The sequence below is a fragment of the Acipenser ruthenus genome, chromosome 12 (assembly GCF_902713425.1).
Source record: "Acipenser ruthenus chromosome 12, fAciRut3.2 maternal haplotype, whole genome shotgun sequence".
NCBI lineage: Eukaryota > Metazoa > Chordata > Actinopteri > Acipenseriformes > Acipenseridae > Acipenser > Acipenser ruthenus.
The window spans coordinates 1695455-1718107 of NC_081200.1; the positions used below are offsets into that span (position 1 = coordinate 1695455).

Below are 22653 nucleotides of genomic sequence, written 5' to 3' on the forward strand. Positions count from 1 at the left end.
GGTTCCTTCAGCCCTGCTATGGAACCCTTGTTGTGTTTAAGTTCTAAAAGGTACCATTCTAACATGCTGTACAGAACTGGGTACTGACTCAGCACCTTACAACATTGTGTAGCGCTCGTAACCCTTACAGCACACCCCGCTACTGTATTAAGTACAGGTACGACATTATTAAATAAAAAGAAAAAAAAATTGCTTACTTTCCAGAGTGGCGACCACAGCACAGAGCAGCAGAGACCCCTGTAGAGCCATGGCTGTATAAAAATCTCAAGTTGACCAGACTTTTATAACATTTATAACAGCACAGCAAATCCTTTCATTGGGCACGTAGCAGCAGCAGCAGCCTGGCCTGCAGCAGCACTGTGAAAGGAGACTTTCTTTGCCAAGCTGACTTGCCTATTTCAGCCTTCAGGAGACGTGAGGTGGGCTTGAAAAACACCCCCGACCAATCAGAAAGAGACCGCCACCCCCAACCCCCAAAACTCCCAGCCTGATTGAAAACCAGACTGAAGCCTGCGTTCACACTGGGAAGAATGCATTGTTAGTAGGAGAAAGAATGAAAAAAACACCAGGCTACTCAAAGAAGAAAAGAAAGAAAGAAAGAAAGAAAGAAAGAAAGAAAGAAAGAAAGAAAGAAAGATGCGCTGGTGCCTCATATTTCTTGAGGGGTCATGTTTCAAGGATTTCCTGTGAGATCAAATAGTATATTGGTCACAAGAATGATATAAGGATTGTTAGAGACTAACAATGCCTGGAGTCTTAATCATTGTAAAACTCGCTGGGGGTTTACATGTATGATTTATAGAAAGGATTTTGATAACTTTGGTTGTTTGTCCCTATTTAAATTAATGGAGAGTAGACTGTTGATAATTATAACTGACCTACAGTATAATTTGACCCTGCTTTCATATTGAAACACATGCTAATACTGTAAAAAAAAATCATGCATTTCCAAACTTCAGTTACAGCCACTTCTGTACTGTTATTCAAAGGGTACTTATCAATCAATCAAGCAATATTTATTTGATATAGCGCCTTTCATAGTAGACCACCATCACAAAGTGCGTTACAAGATAGTGAGGAACAATGCAGAATACATTAAATACAGTGAGATAGAGGGCATAGTACATGAAAGACAAACAGCAAAAAACAATGCAAATACATTACATACAGGCATAGTACATTAAATACTGGGCTAGGATGTGAATTCTAAACATTATGGATGTGTGTGTCATACAGAATCATACGAAAAAGATGGGAGTGAAAAAACCTGAAACAGTAATTTAGACAACAGCTAATAACAGATATCAGGCTTAAAGAACATACTTACTGTCATGATTAAATAGATATGAAAAAAGCAAAACAAAGACTAAACAAGGACATTGAAATATAAATTGCACAGGTCAGAACCATCGCCAGATTTAGCTTGCAAGGAGAAGTCAATACTCTACTAAGCCACTAGAGGGCAATGTCTTTCTTTCCAGAAACGCTACAGTAGCACTGTGCTTGTTTGCTTCTATTCCAGGGTTTTCATAAGCCTCACCCTTAGCTGGCAGGATCGCGTACTTACTCAATCCAGTAAAATCCGAAAGTTGACACACACAGTCGTGGAAATGACTGATTTGTTTGACGAGGTGCAGTTCATTTCTGTTCATGTCATTACACACCCTCTGAAGCACGTGTTTCTTTATGGCTGTCTTTTTTCTCTCTCTCCCACATTTCATTTTAGTGAATGTGTATGGTATTGGTATTAAAGGAAGTGCAACAGCCCAGTCCAAACTGCTAAGGACCAGGCAGTCTCGCTGTGCTGGCTCTTCATTAGTTTGATGGATTGGGAGCAATGCTCAGATTGCCTTAGCAGAGGCTTCACAGTAAATCAGCTGTCAGTCCTCAGAGCTCACATCAATCCGCACTTTCTCTCTGTCCGTAGTGATGAATTTTTCCTTCATATTATTATTAAGCAGAACGAATACTTTGGAATATTTAAAATGAGAGAACACGGAGTCACTTTTTCAGGAAAAGTGGCTTGAAACCTGGGTCCAGGAGGGCGAGAGACACAGTTTGAGGCAACTTTGCTGTATCAAACCCCCAAGTTTCCCCTGGTGTGTCACGTCATGGAGTCTAGGTAGTCTCCTGAAACCAAGTTCCAATCCAAGCCTCAGGCTCAGTGTTCCCTCAGCTTTCGACTGTAATTGCAGTCTGGTCTGTAAGAGCTTTAATGTCGGTGTCCAATCACCTGCTCCAGCCAGCCACTTTGTATTATCTGAAATTCCTCCTAGGGTTAAGGTAACAGGTAGGTGGTCAGGCTCCGAACAATCCCTTCCCACAATCGTGTGTATGATTTACCGTGATTGCAAAGTGAATTACAGTGACCCACAGTAAACATTACAAGGGGAGGGAAATAAAAGAGGCGTGTATTTACTGGTGTAATACGATATACCGGTAGTGCTCTCACCGCACACACAGTGAATGTTGTGCAATGTTTGCGAATCTTTTTGGGTGGAGTTTATGTCCGTGTCTTCTCGAACCAGCCCTGCAAATTGGTGGTCCTGTTCTGAGACTATATTTCCGATCACGTGGGTGGAGATGTCGAGCAAAGTGAAAGTTAGAAAAGGGACTACAAAGTTAGGAGCGATTGCTTATTAAAATCTACATTGTGTGCGCGGCTTTGAACGACAAAAGAAGCAAATGGCTTTAAATATTTCACACTGACCTTTTTGGAAAACTGAAAAAACGAACATTGTTTCTACGGACAAAGCGTAAGTATGCAGGACATATCTGATATACAGCGGTTAAATTAGAGAAGCTGTACGGTCAGTTGTATCGCAGTTTCAACCTAAGTGTCTTGTGCTTGACCATAATTAATAATGCGCTTGAACATACGCAATGCAATGCACATTTGTGTTTGGGGGACCATGTGTCGCTCCGCTGTTGCTATAGAAACTCGTTTTTGTGTAGGGGTGGTGGTGGGAGACCCTAGTCGACTATTCTGTCGACTTCTCACAAAGAGTGACCGACGTGGCATTGTGATGCAGACAGCGCTATAGACCAATAAAGACCACAACAACCTCGATCAGATTCGACTCCAGAGATGAAAAGCCAATCATTTATTATTATTATTATTATTATTATTATTATTATTATTATTATTAAGAACCCGCTGCCCCCCCCCCCCAAGATTTCCTATTCCACAGTCACGTAATTGTACTAGAATTTCTGAACTTGCTCAATCCGGTCATTGATTGCGTCAATATTATCATATTTATTGCTGGGTGGGGAACTGTGAAAGATATTAATCATGTTTATAAAACCATGTTACAGCGATACACTGGTCAGGTTTTAATAATCATCTGTTTCCTGTGCTGCTGCAGGACCTTGTAAATCATCCCGTGGCATCTCATTTGTCTCCAAATTGTGCAGAATACGTTTTGGACACAGATGCCCACAGATTACTGTTGCAAGCCTTGGTTGATTTTGGTTTTTGGCAAAGTATCTTAAAGGGGTTACAGCAAATCCGCACCCCAATCCGTTATGCAGATCTCATATGTGCAGCTTTGAATGAAACACATAGCTATGTAAGTAGTGTATTACTTTCATGTGATCTGTTACTGGTTGCTTTATCACAAGCATGAAGACATTGTAGGGCTTTGGCAATGTTTCCAGGTACATTGTTTAAAATGAACATATGCATTTGCCATAACAATGTGTCTCTTTCATAACTGCTTATTTTAGGACCACATTCTAGAGATACCACAATTAATAGATGAATCGATTACAGATCGGCATTTATTCGTCATTATTATTATTTTGCGTGCCTCGGTTAAATATCGATCTGTTAGTTGTGAATCTGGATCGTTTCAATTGTGGGCTGTATTTCAGGCATCAAAACAAATTATAAAGAAGGTATCAACAGACCCTCCAATAAAGGGTTTGTCTCCTTTCTCCTTTCACTCTTGAGAAACTGAGTACCTCTTATTTGAAGTGCTGTGTGTGTATATATATATATATATATATTTAATGTTAGACTCCCATTGCAAAACAGTTTCTTAAACTTGGCAATAGGCAGAATGGGCTCAATACGTTGCTAATAGCAGTTACTGCTTATACAAACTTGTAACTCTGCTCAGTTTAATGTACCTCTGTCGGTGTTGGCTATGGGCTATCTGCCTGAGTGTGTCGTGCTGGGTTAAGCTTGTTTGATTGGACGAAGCGTATCACATGGTGGTGTTTTGCCCTGCACAGAGGGAATGAGCTGGGTGATTTATAACTGCTTCTGCTCCAGCTCTCTGATTCAGCCGTTCCTGGCATGTGTGCTCCTCACAGTTTACCAGACACCTCTTGTTTTTGTTTGCTTCACAGCGCTGCCTGCCACCTGAACAGCCCACGGTCTTATTGAAATTGAATATCTTGGTGCTGCCTATGGTACATTCACAGAACAAGAGGAGTGTCATTCTGTATCCTGCATTGCAAATGTAAGTCATATTCCTATCTTTAAGCAATGATAGAAAGCTTAATCTCTTAACCTTTTTGTAAGGGACACCAGCTGTAATACTGCATTCATTTTTTTTAAATTCCTAGAACATTATAAAATTCATAAATATTGCTGTTTAAAAAAAACCAAAAAACTGCCCAGCAGCAAAGCTGTTGCTGTTAATTTCACAGGATGCTGTTATTTATCAATGACCTGCTTCATAAATTTGTCAGTCTAATCCATCTAATCAAACCCATTCCAGTGACTGAGCTAGATTGGCTGTGAGATGTTACAGGCTGTACCTTTCGAGACTCGTATGTAATATATATATATATATATATATATATATATATATATATATATATATATATATATATAAATATGTGTATGTATGTGTGTGTGTGTGTGTGTATATATATATATATATATATATATGTGTGTGTATATATATATGTGTGTGTGTATATATATATATGTGTGTGTGTGTGTGTATATATATATATATATATATATATATATATATATATATTGCATGTACTGCGAACATGGCTTATATGCTCCCCCTTTATCTCCACAGGGTGTCTTCAGTTCTGGTGCTGTGTGTGCTGTGTGCTGGAGCCTCTACAGGGAGTTCCAGTCTCGCTGCGGGGCTGACTGCACCCCGCCCCGCAGGTCAGTGAGTGTCATGATGGGTTGAACGTGATCAATTGCCTCCATTTATTAAGGCATTAAGATGCCATACTGTTGGGAGGCTCTTTAAAAAGCTGTCAAGTATAATTTAATTAGCTGGCTAAAAGCATGTCATGTTTTGGATTTGGCACAAATAGAAATTATTGAAGAGATGAGAGATCGTAAATGTTTCTGTGAGAGTAATGCTGCTGAATACAGCTAGACCAGATGAGTCTTTATCTTTGGTTTCCACATCACTATACCCATCTGCAGAGCCAGTTGCAATTTTTTCATAAAGCTTTGTGGTTGAGCAGGTAGGTTTATGTAACATCCTTCCTGTGTCTACGGCTCAGATCGGATAATAAATAGAATATTATCTGTCAGGACGGTGTACATTTACAGTACACCTAGGAATTAAACCATGAATGTACCCGAATTGTACAACCTTTTAAATATGTTAAATCAGGAATTAAAATACCTTCAAATATATTCTTCTATTTTAGGATAAAACACAAAGGACTGTTTGTGCCTTTGAAGTTTCATGACTTTGAGAAACGGACAGCTGCAGTCGGCATTCATTTGGAATGATATTGTGCACAGCCGCACACACACGTGTAGCTTGAAACAGCAAGGCTAATTTATAGACTCCGCACAGTGCAATTACTAGAACTCGCAACCCCTGCAAAACAGACCAGCCCAGAAATGCAATTACATGCTGTTCTGTGGAATAGTAGCTTCCCTATAGATATGCACACATAGCTAAGGATATAAGACCCTTATTGCATAACAGTTTCACTCATTCCAGGTTTTACTAGGAGCTTGATTAGTCACAGTGTGCATAGGTAACAAGCTCATGTGGTGTGTCTTATTAAACTCATAGTAAAATGGGTCAGGTAACGTATCTTATCGCTGTTGTTTTAAATAAGAAAAAGGAACGGTGGGGAGCATATGGGCTTGTCAGTTCTTGAGTATGTGAATCAACAGTGAATGCCGAGCTTGCCTTTGTACTTGAATAACTGTGCAGTGAATGATCCGCTGTGTTCATTGAGCCGTTAATAACACTCCACTTCTGAACTGTCTGTTAATGAATCTCAGCTAAGATTTCCGTCAAGCAGTAAAGTGAATTGGATTGGTCCCAGGGTCAGGCCATTAGTTTTACTGCAGTTGTTAATGTAACCACTGTGCCCTGGCTTTTCCTGTGCTTACTGGAACATGTGATCGTAAAGGTGGTGAATTAGCAATCTAACAGGCCCCTGAGGAGAGGCACTGTCGGGCTCAGAGGAATCTTTACTAAAAAGGCACCCGTTAATTCAGGGCAGCGTTGTTTGAACATCACTGCTGTTTCGAAGCTAAGCAGTGAAGGATGTGTCTGTTGGGACTAGGGGTGTTGGATTCCTTTTAGTTCCCTAATCGTTTTAACATTATTGTTAAAAATGTTTAAACTTTGACATATTGGGAATGTAACGGATTGAAAAAGCCATCACAAGGAGCCCTGTAGTCGAGTACTGTTACTCTCTTATGAGAATGCATGTGTACAATAGTTAAAAAGACTTTGAATAAATATAGAATCAAATGTGCTTTCTGTGTAGGCACTATATCAACTTGATTTGGTATCATTGCTTTTGTTTGCGTTTCTAAACTGGTTTTAATAATTGAATGTTTAGTATTTTGTGTTTGAATACAGTGTGCTGGTGAGGCAGCTGGGGCAGTGTTTGTTTTTAGTACGTGTCTTCCTGGAACGCTCTGACATATTCAATGACCTAATTCTGAAAGCAGTTCCTCTGCACAGTTCTGGTGGTTAACAATATCAGATACTATTTCAAGAAATGTCATCTCATCCATACTCCTCACCCTGCTTCCTTAGAAAAGAACCAACTTGACTGGCATGAAAATCAATGACCATCATTGTTCAGCAATTATTATTATTATTATTATTATTATTATTATTATTATTATTATTATTATTATTATTGCGGTTTAAATAGTTTATTTATATAATCTACATTTTCATTACCTTTTAATCTCCTATTACTGTATGTTTGTTCTGCATCGTTCGACATTGTTGATTACCAACTATCACAGCAAAAACACATCCTTTATAAACCATTGGGTCTAATTGTGTGCTGCTGTGCACAGACTTTCCATTCACTAGCTAACTAGGAAAGGGAGCAACATACAGTTGCACGCTCCCTTTTCGGAAGCAACACCCTTGTTGCATAGCCTGGAGAATAAATAGACACCTGAGCTTAAACAACAATGGAGAATGAGAACACACACAATGGGATGTCAAGCAGGGAAGAAATTAAACAATGAGAAAATAATAAATGTTATAACCCACTGCACTTTAATAAAACCAGCCAGTCAAATCTAGAAAGCAGACTGCGCATGAGCCAAGGAGAAAGTAAATGGTTTCGCTGCAGTATTGATATTTAAATGGTTACCAGCCACCCTGTTCTCAAGGGAATGTGTGCAGAATGGAGTTCATCCATCACAATCCATATGTGCATCAAGCCACTTCTGAATGCAGTGCAAATCCCTGTCCCTGTCCCTCTTATCCATTCCGAGGTTATAGATTTGTTTGCAAACCACTTCGGAGTCTTGTGGTAATTAGCAATGACTGCTGGAACAATTTGCCTTGTCTGCTAGCAATTAAATGAGCTGCAGGCGATTCATAAATCATGGCATTGGGGATCTGACACAAAGCAGCTTAGCCAGACACCATCGGCCACAGCAGATGATTAATCAGAGCCACTTGGGTAAGTGTAGGAACCCAGCTCCTCGACGAGGGTTTAAGTAGCCCCCGTCATTCAGATTGCTCCTCGAGTGTATGACTGTACATAGAAAACACTGTACAGTACTGACACATAGCATATTAAAAGAGGCTCAACCAAAGCTTTAAAATTCATTTTGGTTCTTCATTTCATTCAAAAGTAGATAAATTGCTACATCCTGGTATCCCTGCATTAGGTCACATGGTCTGATTACATAGAGGCCATTGGAGTTTGAACAAAAGCACACAAAGTGATTGGGCACCAGGAATAAGCAGCAGCAGCTGTCATCATTCAGCGTTGTCTTTGAAATATCTGCATACGGAAGTCTACAACACATGCAAAAAACAAAAGATCTTCAACAGAGATAATTTGGCTTGTGTTGTTTAGGAAATGGATCATAAAACCTTGGTTAGCACAACAAAGTAATTCATTATTTGAATTCAAATTATAAAATCAATAAGTAATTCAAACAGGACAAAAAAACAATCATAACAACAGTAATACAAAATAAAAGCATAGAAGAGTAAAATAATGTATGTGATCTTGGTCGCAGTCAGTGTTTACTGGATTGCATCCTTCCTCTGTCTCAGACAGCTGTTATGACTGGGGCACGTATGGGACCATGCAGGTGTACGAGGGGGAGACCGGGAGGCTGAGCTGTCCGCTGTTCTCCAACACCATGAAGTATAATTACAGCGCCGCCCAGGCGACAGGACTCACTCTGGTCTGGTATTGGACCAGACAGAACCAGGACCTGGAAGAGCCCATCAACTTCCGCCTCAAAGACCACCGGATCAGCAAAGAAAGGGACATACTGTGGTTCCGTCCCACTTCCGTAAACGACACCGGAGCCTACATCTGCATGCTGAGGTGAGTTCATTCACTAAACATCGTGTCTCTAATTACTGTGTATTTACATAGTAGTTACTTAGCAAATACCTGTGTAACTTACACAGAATTACAATGCTATTATGCATAGTTACAATGTACTTAACTTGTGCATCTTTTTGCACGATACATGTAAGTACACAATTGTATCAGAAAAGGGTTAGGGTAAGGTTTAGGGTTCGGGTTAGGATTAGGGTTATATCATGCTAAGAAATGCACATAAAAGTACATTGTTATAAAGAACAATAACATTGTAATTATGTGTAAGTATGTATTTACTCAGTAACTGCAATGTAAATACACAGTGGTACCTTTTGTTCTTTATTCATATTTCACAACAAGAAATAAACAGCTCTGGATCTTTATGAGAGGGTTGCTACCCAAGTTTCTTACTAGCGTTGTAATATTAATAACGAAGTCCGGGCTGGTGCAGGTAATCGGGCACAGCTGGTTTCATGCCCCGAGTTTTGTCACACTCTTGCCTTTCAGAAACAACACTCACTGCTACAAGATCGCTGTTCCGCTGATCGTCCTTCAGAAGGATCCTGGCTCCTGTGTCAGCTCACACGTCCAGCCTGACAGCATAATGATCCCCCTGGAGCAGGATGAAGAGCTGTCCTGTCCCGATATTGAAGGGTATTACCCGGCACAAGAAAAGCCTCCAATCATGTGGTACAGAGTAAGGACCTTATTACACAGGAGGTCAACGCCACTCCCAGCATAACATAGTGTACAAGCACAGCGCAAGCATGGTAGTGTCCAGAGGGGTACGGTAAAGCATATTAATAAACTTGGCAAACCAGGGCAAATGCATAGTATAACCATGGGAAAAGCAAAACTGCGGTGTAGAATTACCTTTTATAAGGGGAATCGGGTCAATAGGATATACAGTCACAACTTTCACTGTTGTTCATCCCAGTACTACGTTTAAGTCGGTCTTTTATATAAACTTGCAGGACTGCATTAAAACTAGGCACATTCAGACTGATTACAGGTGTCTTTGTACAGTACAGTGGGTGATGGGGAGGTGTGTAGCTGCACCTAGAATGATAAGCTAAACTTTATTAAACTGGTAACTGGTAACCTTTTTTTTTTTGATCCTGTAGAACTGTCTACCAGTGGAGTCCTACAGTGAGAGGCAAGTCGTGTACAACAAAATACATTTTAACATAATAAGAACAACCCATGCTGGGAACTACACCTGCATTGTGAACTACACTGCAAATGGAACCACTTCCACCCTAACAAGGACCATATTTGTTAAGGTAGTAGGTAAGATGTCACGTTTTTATGATGCTTGCATTTATTCAGAGTGAATAATGTTACCTTTTTAGTGTTGTAGTCACTTTATTATTAGTATTTGTTTATTTAGCAGACGCCTTTATCCAAGGCGACTTACAGAGAGTAGGGTGTGTGAACTATGCATCAGCTGCAGAGTCACTTACAACTACATCTCACCCGAAAGACGGAGCACAAGGAGGTTAAGTGACTTGCTCAGAGTCACACAATGAGTCAGAGGCTGAGGTGGGATTTGAACCGGGGACCTCCTGGTTACAAGCCCGTTTCTTTAACCACTGGACCACACAGCCTCCTTACAGTTACAGATCTAATATCCCTGAATATTTATGACTTTATTTTATTAAGAGTAAGGTTTTTTTTTTAGTTTTTTCTATATTGGAATAATGTATTCCTGAAACTTTTCATTAGTGATACGTCTTAACGAGCATGGAGAAACACAATGATGGTTCATTTATTATTTTCAACCTCCAAAGTATTTAAGTAGCGATAAATGTTTTTTGGACAAAATCCTGACTTTAGGTTTGTTTTATTGATCTTGTAAGTTGATTTCCATATTTATTTTTCTAGGCTCATCTGTTTTGCAAAAGAAACCTGTCATCCACAATCCTAACGACCAACGCCATATTATTGTGAAACTGGGTAAAAAAAAAAAAAAAAAAAGAAAAATCTATGATTTATTATTCTCTTTAACCTTATGAAAGCTTGTCATGTGTTTGGCTTTAAATGACACAGAGGATCAGGTTTTTACCATTGTATGACAGAGTGGTTCTTTCATTTGCATAGCTATGAGTGATGGAGCTCAAAGCCAGTTCACAATCCTTCCTCCCTTCATAGAAATATCCCACTAGCCGTGTACTGTAATTGTGGCAAATAACATCCTGTGACAACCAGTAACTTACATTTCAGTAGATGTTAATGAGGAGTGACCACCTTAGCAGTTGGATTTGGTTAAAGGAGTGGTGAAAAGGCTGCGTGTTGCCCCATTTCCTGCCAGTAATACCTCGTTGGTTTGATGTTCTGTTCAATCTCAGGTGCCCTGACCAACTTGTCCTGCCAGGTGTTCTTTCACTTTTTGATGAACTCCGAGACTGAGGTGTGGTGGACCATCGACGGGAAGAGAGAGGAAGCCTTCACAGATCCGCGGGTTCATATCTACACCAGGTCTGTGCATGCCTTTAGATTACAATGTGCCTTGTACAAGTCATACATAGAAGGTGAAGAGTGCTAGTGCACAAGAGAGCAGTACATACAAACCCCCCCTGAGCTCCGACTGTGCAAAACAACATCAGTTAACCTGAGGGGGACACAAAGCCACTTTGCGGCTTGGAACGTGGTTTCAGGAGACGTAGTTTCAGGCCACTGCACTGCACGGCACACCAGGGGAGACAGGGTTTGATACAGTTGGCTCAAACTATGTTTCCTGGAACCAGATTTCAAGCCACGGTTTCTGAAAAAGTGTCTTTGTGTTCCCCTCAGCTTAAGAGACACTACACTAAAAACATAAATCTCAAAAATGAAGATCCTGTTAAACTCTAGAATTCTGCTAGGGTGTGCTACGCTTTGGATGATGAGATGTCATTATTACACACCTACAATGACTCAGCATGTACTTGCAGTTTCATTGTTCTGCTTTGAATGTTTTGTGGCCAGGGACCAGATTGCTATGCATTCTTTCCTAGCCAGGTTTGTGCTGTCACCAGGATCATCTTTGCTGTAGATTGGAAGCCACGGCTAGGAGTGATTGCCTTTCAAATGCCTGTCTTGAATTTTGTTCCAGTGTTGAGTCTACAGAACTGGAGGATAAGACCATAACAAAGACTCTGCAAATCAAGGAGTTCAGCTTGCAGGATGTGAAGCGGAACTATACCTGCTTCGCACGAAACGTCCTCGGAGAAGTGAACAGACAGGCCAACTTGACATTGACAAGTAAGGGGTGCACATGAGCTGACTGAACCCCAGGGTTTGAGCCAGGATTTTCAAACATGCGCAATTAGGATTGTGACACTTTGTAATAGCTTTGTTTCTGTAGCTGCAAGTTGGTTTAAATATATATATATATATTTTAAAGCAGTGTGGAGTAGTGGTTAGGGCTCTGGACTCTTGACCGGAGGATCGTGGGTTCAATCCCTGCTGCTGTACCCTTGAGCAAGGTACTTTACCTAGATTGCTCCAGTAAAAACCCAACTGTATAAACGGGTAATTGTATGTGAAATAATGTGTAAAAAATATTGTAATTGTATGTAAAAATAATGTGATATATTGTAACAATTGTAAGTCGCCCTGGCTAAGAGCGTCTGCTAAGAAATAAATAATAATTTACAGGCTTCTGTCCTGGTTAAATAAATACATCTGAAAACTTGAAAAAAACATATGCGTTTGCCATTTTTTATTTATTAAAAATAAATAAAAAAGAATTATAAGATGTTATTAAAATGTGCCTTAATAAGCAGCACAGTATATTAATACTTAAGATCTCTGTATTGACTGCACCGGTCAGTATGTTGGTACTGTGTAATGCAGTATCCCTTTCCTGCATTGCAGCTCCCATACCCACAGTAGAACTGGCCTGTGGTCTGGGGGTCACCCTGTTCCTCATGATCTCGCTCTTCATCGTCTATCATGTGTACTGGCTGGAGCTGGTCCTGCTGTATCGGGCTCACTTCGGAACAGATGAAACTGTCACAGGTAGGGTTGAACTGTGGTGCCAGTTAAAAAGGTGGAAAAGGACCCTGCTTCTTAACCATCCTTAAGTATACAGCGATAGTATCTTGTTTGAGGGGGAAAAAAAACATTGAGTGTGGTGCCCTCTGCTGTTCCTTAATAGTCACTGCATGTATATAATAATTCTAGGAAAAATCTTTTGTAGCAAAAGTTTTGCTTCTGTGGATGTGGAAGAAAGGTTACAAGAAATAGATGTCTGCAATGATTTATTTCAGCAATTGCTTTTTGCAAAACTCAAAAAATGCTACTGGTAATTCAAAAGTATTCATACCCCGACAAGTTGTCGAGGCACCTTTAGCAATAATAACCTCTTTTAAACGTTTAGGATATTTGTCAATGAGCTTTTGGCATGATTGTTTAGTGATTTCTTTTTTGGACCATTTTTCAATGAAAAATTGTTCCAGTTCATTCAAATTCCAAGGACTTCTCTTGTGCACAGACTTCTTCAACTCGTACCAAAGATTCTCAATCGGATTTAGATCGGGACTTTGACCAGGCCATTCCAGAACCTTGATTTTATTCATCTTTGACCATTCTGAAGTAGATTTTGATGTGTGCTTTGGATCGTTGTTGTGTTGGAACGTCCAGTTGCGTTTTAAACCAAGTTTTGAAGCGGAGGGTTTCAGATGATTGGCCAATATCTTTTGGTACGCTATGGAATCCATTTTACCATGTATTGGAACTCAGTTTCCTGTGCCATCAGAGGAATAACAGCCCCATAGAAGGATATTACCAGCTCCATGCTTGACAGTTGGTATGGTGTTCTTTTCTTTGTACGCCTCACCAGACTTTCTCCAAACGTAACGACTATCAGCGTGACCAAATAGCTTGATTTTTGTTTCATCGCTCCATAAAACCTTTGACCAGAACTCATATCTATCATTCAAATGCTGTTTTGCAAACTTTAAGCGATTGTCCTTGTGACGTTTTCCTAAGAGTAGCTTTTCCCTTGGCCTGCGACCATTGAGACCTTCACCATGCAATACTCAACCTGTGGTTGAAATGGAAACCCCAGCCCCACTTGTAGCCAATTCACTTTGAATATCTTTGGCAGTCAATCTCGGATTGTTATTAACCTTCCTCACAATTCTTCTGCTTGTTCTTGGTGAAAGAACCTTCTTTCTTCCAGACCGAGGGAGCGGTGTGACAGTACCATGAGTCTTGTACTTCTTGATAATAGAAACAACAGTTGAAATTGGGATACTCAAATGCTTGGAATTCTTCTTGTACTCTCCTCCAGCTTTATGACAATAAATAATTTTCTGCCTAAGGTCTTCAGATAGCTCTTTACTTTTTCCCATATTGACTTATTGGTAATGACAGAAATCATCCTATGCCTAACCCTCTCTAAGAATGTTCAACTACAATCCAGCATTTTCTAGACTTTTCTAGAATTAGGTTCTGCATTATCATATTGAAATTTCTAGCACCTTGTAGACAATACTGTCATAGCATCAAAGGGTATGAATACTTTTGAGTTAGCATTTTTGAAGTTTTGCAAAAAAAAAAAATTTGCTGAAATAAATAATTTCTTGTAACATTTTTTTCCTCATTCACACAGCAAAACTTTTGCTGCAAAACATTTATCTGTTTTTGAGAAATTTCTAGAAATTATAAATTTTCTATTGGGGGGGATGTAAACTTTTGACTTCAACTGTATCTGTGAATAGAGCCCGGGGTGTGGTATTCACGAAACCATCTGCTGTAATTGCTGTATTCTCTGGAAAGGTGCCTTGGCCCCGGGTGTATAACGCGCCTGTGTTTCTCAGCTGTCTTGCTTCTCATTGGCAGATGGAAAGGAGTATGATATCTACATTTCTTACGCACGGAACGCAGAAGAGGAGGAGTTTGTTCTGCTCACGCTGCGCTCCGTTCTGGAAAACGAGTTTGGCTACAAAGTGTGCATCTTTGACAGGGACAGTCTACCTGGGGGCAGTAAGTACACAGCAGCTCCTCAGCCAGCCAATCACATAAACATTCCCCTTCATAGTGATGATGCGATTGCAAACATTATTAGCATCTTTTATTTATTTTTTTAATATATTTTGAGTTTTGAAATGATGCAGTGTTGGAATTCTTTTTTCAATCAGAGATTTCATTTAATGTCACACATGCTTTCAGTACAGTATTGATAACCCTTGAGGTGTATTCCTTAGTTACAGGAAGGCAAGCAACAGGGAAAACAAAGACTATCACAAAAAAACATTTAAACAGCAATTTCAAAAACATGCCCACTCTCCATTCTCTTTTAATGATACTCCGACACACTACAGTTCGAGAGCAGGAGCCTCGCTTCCTTGCAACAGTTCCTGTGGCTGAAAGCATGAAACAAAACCTAACTTTTCAATGCCTTGTTCCTCAGCCATCACAGACGAGACTCTGGGCTTCATCCGGAGAAGCAGGCGTCTCATTGTTGTCCTGAGCCCCAATTACCTCCGCCAGGGTACCCAGGCTCTGCTGGAGCTCAAGGCTGGGCTTGATAACATGGCCCAGTCTGGCAGCGTGCGGGTCATACTGGTTCAGTTCAGACCAGTGAAAGCTGCTGGCCAGGTGAAGGAGCTGAAGCGCGCCCGGGCAGCGCTGACGGTTATTAAATGGAAGGGGGAGAAGTCCACTGACCTCCGCTGCAGGTTCTGGAAGCAGCTCCACGTAGCGCTACCGGTGAAGAGAAAGCTCACCCGAGAAACTACCCCTCAGAAAAGGTTCTTCCTTCTAGCCTGAAGGGCACATGTCAGTGTAAAGCTCTGGGAATGTTTTGTTTGTTTGTTATCAGCTGGTTTTCAATACTGCAGTGCGGAAAGTGTTTATCTTGTGCTAAGTCCACCCGCTGCAGAGCTAGAAATCTTAGCAGATGGAGGCACAGAGTGATGGGTAGCGCTGCTCTGTGGCTACCACCATGCGCCTTAGGGGGGCGCTGGAGTCCACAACACTGAAGAGCTACGACCACGTTGTCATGGAAAGGGCAGCTGTTAAGATCAGCATTTCTTTTAAATGCCACTTTAATTTTTATGTAGTTGTATTTTATGTCGGGTAAAATATATATTTTTAATGCATGTGAAGACTTGTTTATGATTTCAGCACATTGAATGTGATTCATTTGTCAACTTTTCTGTTGATATTTACTTGCATATTGGATACATATGTTTTGTTTTGTTTTTTGTTTTTTTGCATATTTTGTATCATATTTTTCATTTTGTAATTTTATGGGGGGAATAAAGAATTGTATATATTTTTAACCTGTTTTTTTCATGTTTTCTTTCTCTGTTTTTGTATTATTATTTTGATCCATTTCCATTTACTAAGAGGTCAGTAGGGACTTTACCTACAGAATGTTAAAGAGTTTCAATTAATAGTTAGCGTATCAGGTTTCCATATAGAGTGTACTACACTTTTTCACTGAGGCATTACATACTGTGGAAACGACTGTGTACTATGAATGGATAGAACCAACCAGGGATATTCTGCACACAAAATGAGAGTTTTACCAGTCTCCCCTAACCCTAGCCTTGATCTTTAGAACCCATACATACTCCTGTTCTCCATTCTCATCCCAATATGCATTGCTTGTGTAGAACCATATGTGCTTCTTCCAGACAGATTTGTTTTTTTATTTATTATCACTTCCAAGAGAGTCCCGAATGAAAAAGCAGGGGACTCTGAATGCTTTCTCGTCTGCTTGTCTCTTTAGATGCGGCAGAGGCAGTGTTGAGTTTTATTCAGCGTAGCCGCAGACTGATGATCATCCTGAGTCCAGATTACGTGAATGAAAAGAGCATCAGCATGCTGGAGTTCAGACTCGGGGTTCTCTGCCAAAACACAGGTGACACCAAAATCATCGTCATCCATTACAAACCCGCCGGCACCCCCTGCACGGAGCTCCTGCAGCTCAAACAAACAGCTTTCATCAAGTGGAAGGGGAAGAAATCCAAGAGCCCCCAGTCCAAATTCTGGAAGGTGCTACGCCTGGCCCTCCCTTTGAGGACCTTGGCTGCAGGGGTCCGCTTGATAGACAGCTCCTCCTCCCATTCGGACATCAGCGTGGATCGGCGTCCAGCGAGAAAGGAGGCGGGCAAGAAAACGAGGCCGAGCGTCGCATCGAAGCCTACACAGAGCTCCAGCACGAAATCCAGAAGAGGAGCCTCTCCTTGCATGTCCTGCAGGGTTTGTGTGACCTACCGGGACAATGAGAAAGTGGTGCATTGCCTGAGCTGTGGAGCCTCACAGCTGGGGTGGCACAGCCACCTCTCCACAACCAAGAACTACGGCACTGAAATCAGCTGGACTCACGTGAGACCTAAACTAGACTTCCAGCAACACGGGGCCCCAGCTCAGAGACATACTCACCACTGCTCCCCTGCCTGCCTTATCCAATCAAAGAGGCAGCTGTGTTCTTTAGCAGGTAGACTGGAACAGCCTTTGTAGGACGAATCTGCAATATATTATTTTTTTTATTTAAAATATGACTGGAAACTAGTATGAATTTAGGAGGAATGGGTACTTTCCTTTTTTGTTTTAAAGGAATGCCTTTGGATTTAGGTGCATCCAGGGGTGTTTCACAAGGACTATGACTGACGTACAGTGCCAACCATGGCTGCTATTTGCAGCAGCATTAGCTCAGCATGTACCGGTACAGGGTACTAATTGATAAAATAAAGGTTTATCACTTATTGAAATGGAACACAAAATGGGATGCGTTGCAGAGCTGTTTGGTTATAGGGATTCTGAAAGTAAAACTACAGAACACTTGTCTGGTGTAATTCAGGCTATTTCAGTGTGGAACAAAGGTAAACGTGCTGGTTCATTGTACTGTACTTGTCATAGTGTTATTGGAGTTTTTATTCAGGATATCACAGCACCACCTGCTGGAGATTTAACACATTACAACAGACGGCACAGAACCTCATCCAAACCCTGTTCAGGTAATCAGACTGAACTGCGTTAATAGAGCGTGGACTGGCTGCAGAAGAGGACACTTGCACCTGCGATTTGAGTGTCAGGAATGCAGGAACACACACATCTGCTTGTATAAGGGAATATATAAATACAATGAGACGCTATGCATCCAGTATTAATACAAACATGATCAGTTAACATGCAATGAATAAGATGCCACACATGTTTTAATAGACTTAAACCATTTTTAATGTGTTATGCAAAATGTACAGTGTAAAGCCATGGTAAACCATGAAAACTCACAACGTGTCTCTCTTTCACATAATAAAGCTGTGACACAAACATTCATACTTAATTATTATTATTAGTAGTAGTAGTAGTAGTAGTAGTAGTCCTATTTATTACCCAGAGGGCGGACTACACCGACTGCCCAGTGGCAGCCGGTGCACCGGCCGCCCAAAGGCGGCCGGAGAAAAAATTCAGTTTAGCACCTCTATAAAGGGGTGCTAACAAGACTGGGCAATAACTAACAAACAGAAAAACCGGTCAAAAAAGGACTGTAAATTAAATCTTTATAACAAAAAGGGAGGTGGTACAGAGCACGCCCCCCAGAGCTCACTGGTCGACAAAAGATGTCATGTTACCAGCGGACTCCGCATGGGCGTGCTCCAACGTAACCCGGGACGGGACCAGTGCCCTGAACATGGCTCCACAGTCAGAGACCCTCTCCAGTGATCTTATGCTTCCTGGTCTTGTAGATGGCCAGTCTAGCAAGAGCCAGGAAATGGAGAGTGTGGAGCACCATCGCGTACAGGGTTCTTCTCAACATGGAGTGGAGGGGGGTCATGGAGAAATCAGAGACCCGTGGAAGGAGCGTACACGCTCAAGAGGTGAACGATAGCATCTCTGTCCTGGATCCGGTGGTGTAACAGATGGCTTGGCACGATGTTCAGCGTACACTGCCGAACATGATGGTTCCGTCCCCAGTCTGGGCCCCTCTTTAGAGGGCTGAGGAACGGTCTCAGGCCTGTACTCGGTCCTCGGAGGTAGGGGATCCACCCTCTTGGGTTCTTCCCCTCCCTCTGTGGCGGTCACCGGACCGGGCTCCGTCATCACTGCGGAGCCCAGGACCTCCTCAGGCGATGTTGCTGTTTCCCCCTCAGCAACAACACTAGAGCCGGGACCCTCATCACCACTAGAGGGGGAAGCCTGAGGTAGTTGCTTTTTCCGGGGCTCCTCCTGCGCCCCCTCAGTGACCATGACTAGAACCGGCCCCTCAGTGGTGGGGTGGGGACCAGTTTCGTGGCCCTGTTGCGTGTCGGGGATGGGATCTACCCCAAGGGCACCACCTTCTTCCACCCTCCCGGGTTCTTCCCCTCCGGGTTCTTAAAAATTAATTAAAAACCAAAACTGCAAGTGCAGGGAGAACAAAAGAAAAAAAAAACAGTGTTTTTTTTTAAAACACCAACCACTAAAACCAAAAGATTTTTAACCAAAAAGGTGCCCTACTACTTTAGAAAAAATAAAAAGTAAAATAAAAATGTTGAAAATAAAAAATTTAAATAACTGTTTTAATTGTTTTTAATGCACTACAGGAGGAGCTCTGAAAAAGTGTGACCTGCCAGTAGTCGTAGTAGTTGTAGTGTTAGTAGTAGCAGTTTTTTTTTTATCTAGTAGCAGTAGTCACATTTATTAGTGCTTGACCGATGGGGACACATTCAGATTTTGGATTTGCACTGGCAGGTCAAGAATTCCACATTCCACATCAAAGGGTCTGTACAAACTGAAACTAGATACAGAACGGACAGCCACAATCAGCCAGGCGTGTCGGGGGCAAGTGGATCAATGTCTGGACAGGTTCTGTACCCGTGTGAAGGGGTTTCAGTACCAATACCACAGAGAGGTACATTCCATACAAAGACTACCAAAGAGCATGCTGCGTTTGGCAGCAAAGCCAGACCTTTCCATAGTCCATAACAATGAATAAAACTTCAGAGATGAAGGTGTGGAATGTGCATTGTAATGCTGATTGTTATTCATTTATGTTTTTAATGCATTCTAGGTTTTGAATTGTGGTGGAAAGTACTTCCTTCTAAATACGTGTTTATTGTTCTCCTGGGTATTACTGGTGAGTAATTGCTGAAGAGGTCTCAGACAGGTTACCTCGGATTGAAAACCGGTTTGAAGACCAGTAATCTAGTTAATGGCATATACTTGGCTTCACTCAGCTCACTAAGACAAGATGCGGCAGCTGTAATCTCTGCTCCCTCTCATTTTGTATACAGAATTTACATTTACTGTAGTCAATAGTCACAGTTGCAGAAGAGCAAAAAATACAATTTGAAACCGCTTTTCAATCAGTCGATGAAATAGTTTGGGCACCTGGTAAAAGAGTGGTGTAAGCAGAAACAGAAATAGAGGCTGATGCAGAACAACCCACAGAATCGGGGCTGTGCAGCAGATTCCACAGAGAGTGTTCTCTTGGGGCTCTGTTGTACTGAAACGTTTTGTTTGTATTCCAGTTTGTGTGTGCTGCATTTAGAATGCTGTGCAAACAACAAACAACTAACCTGTTTGCATCTAATAAATTACAGTTTTTTTTTTGTTTTTTTTTGTTAAGTCCTCCGGACCGCTTCTCTTGTGTTTACACAAAGCAGCCAGTTCTAAATCCTGTAATTTTGCAAGTGTCCTTTTGAACTGTGATGGAATGTTAAGCAGGGCTCACCTTTTGACAGGTGGGCAGGTTCAATAGCCCCCACACAGCAGGCAGGTGACGTTGAGCCAATGCAGTGTACATTGGCAATGGAAACAGAGTCCGGGTGTGGTTGGAATTCACTTGCATGAATCCTAGTACCTCAGAAAAGGAAAAAGAAAAAGCCATGGAAACAATGATACAAGGAAAACCTCAGTGCAGCACCTGACTTAATGTGTACAGGTGGTGCTTACCCACTTATTTATAACCGTCACTGTTAATCAACCTGATCTGTTTGTGTTGTGTTTCACTGGTATTACAAAACTGGCAAAGCCTTGTGTTTGTACAGCAATTACTGTACATACTAAGCAGGCTGCTGTCACAGGGTTACAATGGATTTGCAATGCACTAGTTGTCAATGAAACTTTGATTTATATGGCACTCAGCAAATGACACTTGTTAAGTGTTAACCAGTTACAACACATCTGCAATGTGCATGTGTCACTTTCATTAACAAACCCAAAATATGAACCTGAAATAGACACAAAAAAGGTTAGCTTCAATAATGCCCTATGTTGCATACTACACAAACACAATAGAAGACATTCAGCAGAAGTGGTCAAAACATCAAATAAATCCATTCCAGATCATTACCAGAAACCAGCTGGTGAAGATGACTAGCGTGGAAGGAATTCAGCACATAGGAACACTTTTCAAACGTGTTCTTAAATCAAACTCTAGAAAAAAGAAAAAAAAACATCTTGACAACCCATTCAGTTCCATTGTCCTCATATAAAGCTACTTAGTAATTTTTTGGGAACATTTTTTTAACTGGCATCTACCTGTTATTTTAATTTTCTCTTTAACTATATTATTAATTCTGTTAACTGCAAAATGTAAGTCTAAATGTAATGTGTGGTATTACATAAATACAGCTTATGTACAGAATATAGAATAATTTGGTTAACCCAACAAAGAGTTAGCATGGTCGTCTCCTGTATAGCACACATTTCTACACCAATTTCATTATTCTGGACTACTGTTTTATCATTGTTATATTACAGTATGTTTTAAATTGCTTTTCTTTTACATTACCATTCCTTTTATAACGTCTGACCCTGCTGAGAACTGAACAGTGTAGACCCTGCTGAGAACTGAACCCCTGCTGAGAACTGAACCGTGTAGACCCTGCTGAGAACTGAACCCCTGCTGAGACTGAACCGTGTAGACCCTGCTGAGAACTGAACTCCTGCTGAGACTGAACCGTGTAGACCCTGCTGAGACTGAACCGTGTAGACCCTGCTGAGAACTGAACCCCTGCTGAGACTGAACCGTGTAGACCCTGCTGAGAACTGAACTCCTGCTGAGACTGAACTGTGTAGACCCTGCTGAGACTGAACTGTGTAGACCCTGCTGAGAACTGAACCCCTGCTGAGAACTGAACCCCTGCTGAAACTGAACCCCTGCTGAGAATGAACCGTGTAGACCCCTGCTGAGAACTGAACTGTGTAGACCCCTGCTGAGAACTGAACCCCTGCTGAGAACTGAACCATGTAGACCCTGCTGAGAACTGAACTGTATAGACCCTGCCTCAACCTTCAAGTTGAACTTTAAACTTCATAATCACGTCATAGCATTGTAAAGAGTGGAATTCAGATTTAAAATAGGTTACAAATGTACGCACTTGTTTTCAAGACAAGGAAATGCATATTAAAAAAAAAACCACAAAAAAAAAACACCCGCCAAAAACAATGAAGTGAGTGACAATACTGTAATTGATGTTACACCCTTAAAACGGTCCTCTATGGCTTCTGCATGCCACACAAGTTTTAAAAGACAAATAACATTTAAACAAGTTACACAATTACATTTCCAAATATTTAAAATAATAAATACATTTTTTTTTAATAATTGCAAAAATATATTTATAATCTCGCCATCTATCTCATAAAGTACATCACCAATACACCAATTCAGAGCAAACATTTCTAAATAATTGTTCATACTGTAATATTTTAAATCCAGTTTAATCCTACTGATAACCAGCATTCTATAAACAGTAATAGCATCTGTTTCACCAAGGCAAGCAATCTGAGCCTCCCTGCTTTTTAAAATAGCAGGTTTTATGAAAATTAGCCAATTGACATAAAAAAAAATTCCTTCCCTTACTGTACGGGAAACTAAAAATCTAAATTTGTTCAGAGAAACTGAAACCTAAATCCACAAATAGTTTCTTCATTAAACCAAAAAAA

The 22653-nt window shown here is 41.0% G+C and overlaps 2 protein-coding genes across 5 annotated transcripts in view; one reads left to right on the top strand and one right to left on the bottom strand.

The window, feature by feature from the left end:
* LOC117416563 (uncharacterized) overlaps nt 1–356 on the bottom strand; it is a 45524-nt gene extending 45168 nt beyond the window's left edge. For all 3 annotated transcript variants that reach the window (XM_034027725.3, XM_034027723.3, XM_034027726.3), the window contains exon 1: nt 198–356. In XM_034027725.3, coding sequence (XP_033883616.3) covers nt 198–249 — 52 coding nt within the window. In that variant the 5' untranslated portion in view covers nt 250–356. The remainder of the gene's footprint in view (nt 1–197) is intronic.
* Nucleotides 357–2432: 2076 nt separating this feature from the next.
* Nucleotides 2433–18023, top strand: LOC117416597 (interleukin-1 receptor accessory protein). 2 transcript variants are annotated; one of them, XM_034027823.3, is made up of 12 exons: nt 2433–2756; nt 4357–4469; nt 5046–5140; nt 8499–8778; nt 9286–9475; nt 9903–10068; nt 10663–10734; nt 11127–11256; nt 11873–12021; nt 12637–12780; nt 14608–14751; nt 16505–18023. In XM_034027823.3, exons 2-12 carry the CDS (start codon nt 4417–4419, stop codon nt 17236–17238), a joined length of 2157 nt encoding a protein of 718 aa, XP_033883714.3. In that variant the 5' UTR covers nt 2433–2756; nt 4357–4416; the 3' UTR covers nt 17239–18023. The 2 variants fall into 2 exon arrangements, with proteins under 2 accessions (XP_033883714.3, XP_033883715.3); XM_034027824.3 differs by lacking the exon at nt 16505–18023 and adding an exon at nt 15179–16052 and having other exon boundaries at nt 2441–2756.
* The last annotated feature ends 4630 nt before the right edge of the window (nt 18024–22653 follow it).